We start from the raw sequence: 12119 nt of genomic DNA on the forward strand, positions 1-12119 counted from the left end.
TCTTATAAAACTAAATTAATTTACTTTATTTTTTGTTTAATTTTCTTCGTTTTTCGGAATTTGTTATTATAAATATACATACAATGGTTTTTATTTTTTTTTGTAAAGGCTCTTGTGTTCTCATGTGATTCTTTTGTTAGATTTTTTTTCTGGTTTTTGTTTTTTTTTTTTGGTTTGTCTTATTTGGAAAATTTTAGAATGTGTTTTTTGTGTATTCAAAAGCAAACTAAGCCAAATTATTTTTTTTTGTAAATAATAGTTTTTTTTAAGCATTTTTCAAAAAAAGCAATGGTTGATTTTTGTTTGTTCTTAAAATTATTTCATTCGGCTCCTTCTAATTCATCTTGCATTTGTCCCTCAATTGCGCTTCTTATTTAATTTCTTTTCTTAGATTTAGGAATCTACTTCGGTGAATGGACTTTTTATGAATTTACTTGCTTAGATTTTCGATTTTCACTTTCATTTCAATTTATTTAAACATAAGTTGCCACAGCACCTGTATTAGTACCTGTTGTTGTTGCATTGGTATTTGCTCCTGCTGCTCCACCAGCTACAGTTGGAGCTGAAGGCGCTGTTGGTGTATGTGAGGCTGGAGTATTATTTGCCGGTTGTGGACTTACAGGAGGTTGCAGTTTACCCGGCACATATTGTCCAATAAATGAGCCATCTTCGGTAAATTGTCCTGGAAGAGAAAATAGAAAATGATTCGATTTGAATTATGCGCTATATATAGGAATTTGTTCATTGATTAGGGTCTTTTTAGTAGGGATTTCAACCACCAAGTTTAGTAGGATTAAATGTAATCAGATAAAAACAAGTAAGGAAAGTCTAAAGTCGGGCGGGGCCGACTATATTATACCCTGCACCAATTTGTAGATCTAAATGTTCGATACCATATCACATCCAAAACTTTTATCGTAAAATTCCATACATATCCTAGTTAAATATAAACTTTTGTACTATTTTTGGTACTTTTTGAGTACACAAAGCACCATGATACAGTATAGACTTTGCTTCCAATCTTTATGAAATGCGGAGTAACTAATTGTTTTTAATTTTGATGATGAATTTCATTCAGATTTAAGGACTATAGTAATGTTTGTTGGTGGGACCACAGTGACATAACTTCGATCATTTCTGGATTACAGGAAAATCTCTTCATGTACTTGTAAAAGAAACTTTTTTAACTTCATGAATTAAAGTTCACTCGCTAGAAAATAATAATTTATAATAATTGATCTTTTGAATAAAAGAGCCTAGCTTAAAATTGGCATAGAAACCAAATATGGGTATTATTTTCACAAAGGTGATAAAGTACCATTTGGCATGGGAAAGTACTTTTTCCTTTAAGCTATGATATTTATCATCCCTATTGTAGAACTTTTAGGGAGTTTGCCGGTATCTGCTGATATACATTAGATTGCCGGTATTTTCTGATACATTTTAGAAAAGTTCATACTACGAACAAATATATACAGCAGTAAGTTCGGCCGGGCCGAATCTTAAATACCCACCACCATGAATCAAATATTATAGTTTCCTTTGAAATTTCAGGGGGATTTGATGACAGATATTCTCCCAAAGCTTTTACCTATGAAGACAAGATCAGATTCTGGAGTTTGTTAGAGTTTTAGAGGAACCATCAACATCTCTTGTATATGGGCAAGAAACTGATGAAATAACGCCTTGATTTGAAATCTAAAATCTGTAGATTTTCATCCCCATTATTTAAATGATTACGAGAAGTAAAATTTGAAAATTTTACATTCAGTTTGAAGCAATTCTCATGATCAGTGCGCCTTCTATACCCTCAAGAAGTGATACGGGTCTATATGGACGCCTTACCAAATGGACTGATAAAAAGTACATCCGATACACGTTTTTGTGAGTCAAAAAAAATATCATAATATATAGAATTTTAGACAAATCGGATAAAAACAACGGTTTTCTAGAATCCAAAAAAATAAAATCATTTCTTACACACCTATTTATAGTCCTAAAAACCGTCCTGATTTTCAGGCAAATTGGACAACAACTACGGTTTCTAGAAGCCCAAGAAGTAAAATCGGGAGATCGGTCTATATGGGGGCTATATAAAAACATGGACCGATACTCACAATTTTCGGCACACCTTCTTATGGTCCTAAAATACTTCTAGATTTTCAATTTCAGGCAAATTGGACAACAACTACGGTTTCTATAAGCCCAAGAAGTAATATCGTCAGATCGGTAAATGGGGGCTATACCAAAATATGGACCGATACCCATTTGTGACACACCTTCTTATGGTCTTAAAATACTTCTAGATTTCCAATTTCAGGCAAATTGGATAAAAACAACCGTTTCTATAAGCCCAAGAAGTAAAATCGGGAGATCGGTCTATATGGGGACTATACCAAAACACGGACCCATACTCACCATTTTTGGCACACCTCTTTATGGTCTTAAAGTACCTCTAAATTTTCAATTTCAGGCCAATTGGGTAAAAACTACGGTTTCTATATGCCCAAGACCCAAAATCCGGAGGTCGGTTTATATGGGGACTATATCAAAACCTGGACCGATATAGCCCATCTTCGAACTTGACCTGCCTGCAGACAAAAGACAAGTTTGTGTAAAATTTCAGCACGATTGCTTCATTATTGAAGACTGTAGCGTGATTACAACAGACAGACAGACGGACGGTTATATCATCTTAGAATTTCTCCCTGATCAAGAATATATATACTTTATATAGTCCGAAATCGATATTTCGATGTGTTACAAACGGAATGACAAACTTATTATACCCCCGTCACTATTCTATGGTGGTGGATATAAAAACGATTTGTAAAGTTTAAAATTTTTAAATATGATCCAACGATTGTTCAAGGACCAAAAAACTACACTGAAAAAAAACAGTGAACCCACCAGGAAAGAAAATTTTAGTTAATTGTTGAAAAATTTGATTAATTGTAGAAAATTTTAACTAAACAGTATTATAAACGCAGATGTCGCTCCGATTTCGCAAAAACAAGTAAAAAACTTTCGACAAATTTGAGAAGATTTATCAGACAAAATTATTATTTTTCACTTATTAAAGAAAATTTCGTAGTTTGAAGGAAAAAATTGGAGTTCAAAATTGCAAAAATGTCTTTAGTGCCATACGAAGTTCATGATGGACGCATTATTCGTAAAATTTACAAATACTAAGGAATTCTGAACTATTTTGTGGGAGACACGAATTTAGTTCATCTTTATACTTCAATTGTGTATAATTTTTTCTTCTGCTTTAGTTAAGTTCACTTACGTACGCAAAAAATTGTTAATGGCATGGAAACTTTCTTAAAACGTAATTATTCCATGAACTAAAAGAGAATTAAATCAGCTTTAGTGAAATATAGGTTTCACTTTTTTTTTTGAGTGTAGGATGTTCAAATAATCGTTTTTTGTTTTTGAAAAAATAAGTTACGATTTATTCAAAAAATTATTTTTTTGAACTTAAAATAAGTCTCCTAACAATAGCAGTCGGTGTCTGCTGTTATATTTTTGTACTTCAGGGTCTAGCGAACAAGAAATCGTAAAGATTTTTGATTTTGTAGTGTTACGAAAACGGTATTTATTTTGTTTGTTGCTATGCCTAAATTATTGTGTTATTACATTTTTGTTCGTTTCAGCCAAACTAAAATATGTGTTAGTGTACTCGAGCTCCACAAATAGCAGACAATGTTTGCTATTTCAGCTAACAGTGACTGTTTTTTCCTTTTCTAAAGAATGTTTGCTGTTTTAGCAGACTTTTTAGCAGTGTGTACGTAAAAATTTTATTGGGTGTACCCATAATTGCCCAGATTTATATGTGAATAATTTTATAGGAAAACAAAAATCCTGATCAAATTTTTCTTGGTTACAATAGGAGTATCATAACCCATTCAAATATATATTTCCGACCATATAAAGTATATCCTTGATTAGGGATAATGTGAGGCTAAAGTGCTGAAGTTTATAAAGGATTTCTTCTCTGCAAGCAGTTCGAAGATGAGTAGAGGTCATGATTGCTACAGGAGCCAAAAATAATCTACCAAATTTTACCAGAAAATTACCTAATAAAAAAATCTTATTTTGCAGTGTTCGATCAAAATTTTGTGGTTATTATAAAAAATGTGTCTTAGGTTTTATTTTAATATTGTCCTTAAAGAAAATTTCGTCAAAATTTTATTTCTATATACAATTTTCTCAAAAACTTATTTATATAGACAAATTTCTCAAAATTTTATTTCTAAAGAAAATTTTCTCAAAATTTTATTTATATAGAAAATTTTGGCAAAATTTTATTTCTATATAGAAAATTTTGTAAAAATTTTATTTTTATATCGAAAATTTGTCAAAATGGTATTTCTATAGAAAATTTTGCCAACATTTTATTTCAATAGAAAATTTTGGCAAAATTTTATTTCTATAGAAAATTTTGTAAAAAATTTTATTTCTATAAAAAATTTTGTCAAAAAGTTTTTTCCAAAGAAAATGTTGTCAAAATTGTATTTCTATAGAAAATTTTCTCAAAATTTTATTTCTATAGACAATTTTCTCAAAAACTTATTTAGAAAATTTTCACAAAATTTTATTTCTATATAGAACATTTTGTCAAAATTTTATTTCTAGATAGAAAATTTTGTCAAAATTTTATTTTTATATTAAAAATTTGTCAACATTTTATTTCTATAGAAAATGTTGTCAAAATTTTATTCCTATTGAAAATTTCGCCAACATTTTATTTCTATAGAAAATTTTGCCAAAATTTTATTTCAATAGAAAATGTTGTCAAAATTGTATTTCTATAGAAAATTTTGTCAAAAAGTTTTTTCCAAAGAAAATTTTGCCAAAATTGTATTTGTATAGAAAATTTTCTCAAAATTTTATTTATATATAGAAAATTTTGGCAAAATTTTATTTCTATATAGAAAATTTTGTAAAAATTTTATTTTTATGTAGAAAATTTGTCAAAATGGTATTTCTATAGAATATTTTGCCAACATTTTATTTCTATAGAAAATTTTGGCAAAATTTTATTTCTATAGAAAATTTTGTAAAAAATTTTATTTCTATAAAAAATTTTGTCAAAATGTTTTTTCCAAAGAAAATGTTGTCAAAATTGTATTTCTATAGAAAATTTTCTCAAAATTTTATTTCTATAGACAATTTTCTCAAAAACTTATTTATATAGACAAATTTCTCAAAATTGTATTTCTATAGAAAATTTTCACAAAATTTTATTTCTATATAGAACATTTTGTCAAAATTTTATTTCTAAATAGAAAATTTTGTCAAAATTTTATTTTTATATAGAAAATTTGTCAACATTTTATTTCTATAGAAAATGTTGTCAAATTTTATTTTTATTGAAAATTTTGCCAACATTTTATTTCTATAGAAGATTTTGCCAAAATTTTATTTCAATAGAAAATGTTGTCAAAATTTTATTTCTATAGAAAATTTTGTCAAAAAGTTTTTTCCAAAGAAAATTTTGCCAAAATTGTATTTGTATAGAAAATTTTCTCAAAATTTTATTTATATATAGAAAATTTTGGCAATATAGAAAATTTTGTAAAAATTTTATTTTTATGTAGAAAATTTGTCAAAATGGTATTTCTATAGAAAATTTTGGCAAAATTTTATTTCTATAGAAAATTTTGTAAAAAATTTTATTTCTATAAAAAATTTTGTCAAAAAGTTTTTTCCAAAGAAAATGTTGTCAAAATTGTATTTCTATAGAAAATTTTCTCAAAATTTTATTTCTATAGACAATTTTCTCAAAAACTTATTTATATAGACAAATTTCTCAAAATTGTATTTCTATAGAAAATTTTCACAAAATTTTATTTCTATATAGAACATTTTGTCAAAATTTTATTTCTAAATAGAAAATTTTGTCAAAATTTTATTTTTATATAGAAAATTTGTCAACATTTTATTTCTATAGAAAATGTTGTCAAATTTTATTTCTATTGAAAATTTTGCCAACATTTTATTTCAATAGAAAATGTTGTCAAAATTTTATTTCTATAGAAAATTTTGTCAAAAAGTTTTTTCCAAAGAAAATTTTGCCAAAATTGTATTTGTATAGAAAATTTTGTCAAAATTTTATTTTTATAGAAAATTTTCTAAAAATTTTATTTCTATATAAAAGATTTTGTCAAAAATTTATTTCTATATAGAAAATTTTGTCAAAATTTTATTTTTATATAGAAAATTTGTCAAAATTTTATTTCTATACAAAATGTTGTCAAAATTTTATTTCTATTGAAAATTTTGGCAACATTTTATTTCTAAAGAAAATGTTGTCAAAATTGTATTTTTTTAGAAAATTTTGTCCATACTTTATTTCTAGGGGAGTTCAAAAGTAAGCACAGCCAAACTAAATATGTGTTAGTGTACTCGAGCTCCACAAATAGCAGACAATGTTTGCTATTTCAGCTAACAGTGACTGTTTTTTCCTTTTCTAAAGAATGTTTGCTGTTTTAGCAGACTTTTTAGCAGTGTGTACGTAAAAATTTTATTGGGTGTACCCATAATTGCCCAGATTTATATGTGAATAATTTTATAGGAAAACAAAAATCCTGATCAAATTTTTCTTGGTTACAATAGGAGTATCATAACCCATTCAAATATATATTTCCGACCATATAAAGTATATCCTTGATTAGGGATAATGTGAGGCTAAAGTGCTGAAGTTTATAAAGGATTTCTTCTCTGCAAGCAGTTCGAAGATGAGTAGAGGTCATGATTGCTACAGGAGCCAAAAATAATCTACCAAATTTTACCAGAAAATTACCTAATAAAAAAATCTTATTTTGCAGTGTTCGATCAAAATTTTGTGGTTATTATAAAAAATGTGTCTTAGGTTTTATTTTAATATTGTCCTTAAAGAAAATTTCGTCAAAATTTTATTTCTATATACAATTTTCTCAAAAACTTATTTATATAGACAAATTTCTCAAAATTTTATTTCTAAAGAAAATTTTCTCAAAATTTTATTTATATAGAAAATTTTGGCAAAATTTTATTTCTATATAGAAAATTTTGTAAAAATTTTATTTTTATATCGAAAATTTGTCAAAATGGTATTTCTATAGAAAATTTTGCCAACATTTTATTTCAATAGAAAATTTTGGCAAAATTTTATTTCTATAGAAAATTTTGTAAAAAATTTTATTTCTATAAAAAATTTTGTCAAAAAGTTTTTTCCAAAGAAAATGTTGTCAAAATTGTATTTCTATAGAAAATTTTCTCAAAATTTTATTTCTATAGACAATTTTCTCAAAAACTTATTTAGAAAATTTTCACAAAATTTTATTTCTACATAGAACATTTTGTCAAAATTTTATTTCTAGATAGAAAATTTTGTCAAAATTTTATTTTTATATTAAAAATTTGTCAACATTTTATTTCTATAGAAAATGTTGTCAAAATTTTATTCCTATTGAAAATTTCGCCAACATTTTATTTCTATAGAAAATTTTGCCAAAATTTTATTTCAATAGAAAATGTTGTCAAAATTGTATTTCTATAGAAAATTTTGTCAAAAAGTTTTTTCCAAAGAAAATTTTGCCAAAATTGTATTTGTATAGAAAATTTTCTCAAAATTTTATTTATATATAGAAAATTTTGGCAAAATTTTATTTCTATATAGAAAATTTTGTAAAAATTTTATTTTTATGTAGAAAATTTGTCAAAATGGTATTTCTATAGAATATTTTGCCAACATTTTATTTCTATAGAAAATTTTGGCAAAATTTTATTTCTATAGAAAATTTTGTAAAAAATTTTATTTCTATAAAAAATTTTGTCAAAATGTTTTTTCCAAAGAAAATGTTGTCAAAATTGTATTTCTATAGAAAATTTTCTCAAAATTTTATTTCTATAGACAATTTTCTCAAAAACTTATTTATATAGACAAATTTCTCAAAATTGTATTTCTATAGAAAATTTTCACAAAATTTTATTTCTATATAGAACATTTTGTCAAAATTTTATTTCTAAATAGAAAATTTTGTCAAAATTTTATTTTTATATAGAAAATTTGTCAACATTTTATTTCTATAGAAAATGTTGTCAAATTTTATTTTTATTGAAAATTTTGCCAACATTTTATTTCTATAGAAGATTTTGCCAAAATTTTATTTCAATAGAAAATGTTGTCAAAATTTTATTTCTATAGAAAATTTTGTCAAAAAGTTTTTTCCAAAGAAAATTTTGCCAAAATTGTATTTGTATAGAAAATTTTCTCAAAATTTTATTTATATATAGAAAATTTTGGCAATATAGAAAATTTTGTAAAAATTTTATTTTTATGTAGAAAATTTGTCAAAATGGTATTTCTATAGAAAATTTTGGCAAAATTTTATTTCTATAGAAAATTTTGTAAAAAATTTTATTTCTATAAAAAATTTTGTCAAAAAGTTTTTTCCAAAGAAAATGTTGTCAAAATTGTATTTCTATAGAAAATTTTCTCAAAATTTTATTTCTATAGACAATTTTCTCAAAAACTTATTTATATAGACAAATTTCTCAAAATTGTATTTCTATAGAAAATTTTCACAAAATTTTATTTCTATATAGAACATTTTGTCAAAATTTTATTTCTAAATAGAAAATTTTGTCAAAATTTTATTTTTATATAGAAAATTTGTCAACATTTTATTTCTATAGAAAATGTTGTCAAATTTTATTTCTATTGAAAATTTTGCCAACATTTTATTTCAATAGAAAATGTTGTCAAAATTTTATTTCTATAGAAAATTTTGTCAAAAAGTTTTTTCCAAAGAAAATTTTGCCAAAATTGTATTTGTATAGAAAATTTTGTCAAAATTTTATTTTTATAGAAAATTTTCTAAAAATTTTATTTCTATATAAAAGATTTTGTCAAAAATTTATTTCTATATAGAAAATTTTGTCAAAATTTTATTTTTATATAGAAAATTTGTCAAAATTTTATTTCTATACAAAATGTTGTCAAAATTTTATTTCTATTGAAAATTTTGGCAACATTTTATTTCTAAAGAAAATGTTGTCAAAATTGTATTTTTTTAGAAAATTTTGTCCATACTTTATTTCTAGGGGAGTTCAAAAGTAAGCACACAAAGAAATATTGTTTGTGCTCAATCACGAAAATAATTGATCCAATTAGTTTTTTATTGAAATGTCTTCAATCACAGAAATGATATCAAAAATTAATTGAAAGTCAACTAACAAATTAATTGGTCCAATTGATTGATACTATTAATTTTTGTTTCAATTAAAAAATTTGTTGAATCAATCAAATTTTTAATTGAAATTTTTTTAAAACTCAATTAAGTCTTTTATTGGAAAAATGTCCGTGAATTTTTTTCTACGAGGCAGTAATTTTATCCCTCATGCCTAACTTCAGGCTTTGTTTTTGGAAATGGAAAGGGAGGCCTTGCTTCCCTATGTTACATGGGAAGGGAGATGGAATGTGTTTAGAAGGCCTCCGGTATAGCTAAGAGGACCTGAAATAAGTTTTTACAGCTCATGAATTTTTCCCGCTGGATAAGAGCTGTACCATATAGCACCCTTATACACCGATATCCCGATTTGATTTCTTGAGAACATGGAAGCTCCAACTTCCATCCGATTTACTTGAAATTTGCAACCTACAGGTATTTTAGCTTGCGAATCTGGGGGCTAATCACGGCATTCGATATCGAATTCATAATCGTATCGAAAAAATTGTCGGTACGATTAAAAGTTTGGATCACGGGATTCGATCGAAATTTGATGCAATTACTCTAGTATTGCCAAGAGCAAAAAACGAAGTAGAACAAAATGAAATGACAAAATTAAGTTAGCGTCACAAAATAGAATGGAGATGGAATTATGTTTTTGGAGGTTTCAAAGTAAAAAGTAAATTGTATTGCATTATACCTTATGGTATGGTCACCTTTTGAAGGCTCAATGGACGATTTCAGCTGACGAAGGAGGCGTTCAAATGGAAAATGATTTTTGGTGGCATGCCAACGTCAATTCTATCGCTTTACAATTGTCTGCCGTCTTAAATCTTTTTGCGAGTGGGAGCCTTCATAATTCACTATTCTTACAAGGTGGTCCAGAAGCGTTATGTTGTCACGGAATGGTACGGTAATGGGTTGATCACAATCTCTTAGATATCGATCTAGCATGTGCACTTTATGTATGGTTCTTTGCCAAGCTAGGATGCTCGCTCCCGAACTCGACTATTACCAATTTTTGTTTAACTTTTATTGGAGTTGCATTAGTCCTAAATATTCGAAATATGTTCAATATACGTAAATTTACTACAAATTAGCAACAATTCGAACTAAAACTAATATATTTACTATTCATATATGGCGAAAACAATGTAAAAAACAAGTGAAAAACGTTTTAAGATTGCGATATCGATTCCCGTGATCCGAAAAATTTAGATTTCGATCAAAAGTTCTCGGTATCGAATGCCGTGATTAGTCCCTGGTTTATATCCTCCATGCATTTTTCATCCGTTTTGGTTGAAATCTAAAATGGTATTTTAGGTCCCTATAAGCCTATGCCAAGTTTGGTATATGTCGATTTCTATATATTTTCTAGAAGCTTCGATAGATATTAAGGGTATAAAATCTGATGTAGCAAAAATTTTATTTCGAATATCAAATTTTATTTTCAATTTTTTAAACTCAATGAAAACAAAACAAAATGGGATTGCAACAAATCGAATTAAAAAGGGTTACAAAAACTGAAAAGACAAAAAAAGAGTCTACCTTGTGAAAAAAATCTTCTCCATTAAAATTCAAAAATTAAATAGTATTTACAGGCTACAGAAAAAGAAACGAAAATGTTTAATTAAAAAGAAACAAAAATAAAAAAATAAAATAGACAATATAGGTTTTTCTCATTTTTATTTAGATTTTTACGATTTTTTGTATTTGTTTTATTTATTTTAAAAATTTATGTATATTTGTTTTTTTTTTTAATAATACGAAAAAAGAGGTACAAATTTAACTTAACTAAAGTTAAATTTACTTTATACAAAAAGGAAAACATTACACAATATGTTTTCTTTTTTGATGATTTTTGTTGTTGTTTTTCATATGATTTCTGAAGTTTTAAAACTAAAACAAAAGAATTACGTATAATGTTAAGCTTTCCATATTATATAAAAACTATATATGCAATTATATATAAAAAAAATTTATAGAAAATAAAAAAATACACATAGCATTTATACTTATTACACATAAAAACGAAGAGATTACAAAAAGAAAAGAGGATACATGGGAAGAATTGGAAATAGGGTGCGGAGAGACGGGGATTGGTATGGAAAACGAGTTTACATCTTAAATACACACAAAAAATTCTTATACAAAACAAAGAGAAAAATAAAATTATAAATAAAAAATTATATGTAATAATTACTATTATTATTTCCTTTTTTATTTAGAAAAAAACAAAACAATAAGACATACTTTTAAGATATATAAGGACGAAATTAAAAAAAAAAATTAAAAATTACATTAAAAAACTTGTTGTTTGATGTACATACATAATTACTACAGACAAAATAAATTTATATGCAATAATGATTCGTAGCTTTTAAATAATTTCTATTCGAGATTGCTGATTGAATTTCTAATTTTCAATAATATATATATATAAAAAAACATAAACAAAAAATAGCTGCTGGCAGTATTTTTTTTAATTTTAATTTCTAAATACAAAATAAACTTGAATTACAGCAAAGTAGGGAGGGGTGATGATAATTGTAGTTGATTTTTAACAATTTGGAATTTATATTTTTTTTCGTCAAATATCTTGGCGTTGGTGGTTATTCATTCACATGGGTTTCTATTGCTATTATTTTGCTTTATTTTAAGAAGAGATTTTACTTTTACAATTAAACTAAATCAAAGTTTACGTCCATATTGGCCTATAAAAGAACCATCTTCATTCAAACCTAGAGTGTTTTTCCAAAAACATACAAAATTTCCCAAGAATATTAACACATATACGACATTACAGATATAACAATAAGCCCCATTTTAATGGATCCATAGCAATATATGTTGTTGTGGGTGATATTAGCGGAGATAACCATAACGTTGAGTGAGTGTTGG

At 25.6% G+C, this 12119-nt stretch overlaps 1 protein-coding gene across 4 annotated transcripts in view; it reads right to left on the bottom strand.

Annotated features, from left to right (window-relative positions):
* Positions 1-313: 313 nt before the first annotated feature.
* The window catches only part of Nrg (Neuroglian), a 232194-nt gene continuing 220388 nt past the window's right edge, over positions 314-12119 (bottom strand). For 3 of the 4 annotated variants that reach the window (XR_012721055.1, XR_012721056.1, XM_075302929.1), the window contains one exon: positions 10888-11959. Coding sequence is in view for 2 of the 4 variants with exons in the window: in XM_075302929.1 (XP_075159044.1) it covers positions 11910-11959 (50 nt within the window). In the remaining 2 variants the exon portion in view is untranslated. Of the gene's footprint in view, positions 683-10887; positions 11960-12119 lie in introns of those variants that run through there. The other variant, XM_075302930.1, reaches the window with a different exon arrangement.

The sequence above is a fragment of the Haematobia irritans genome, chromosome 3 (genome assembly GCF_050003625.1).
Source record: "Haematobia irritans isolate KBUSLIRL chromosome 3, ASM5000362v1, whole genome shotgun sequence".
Classification (NCBI taxonomy): Eukaryota; Metazoa; Arthropoda; class Insecta; order Diptera; family Muscidae; genus Haematobia; species Haematobia irritans.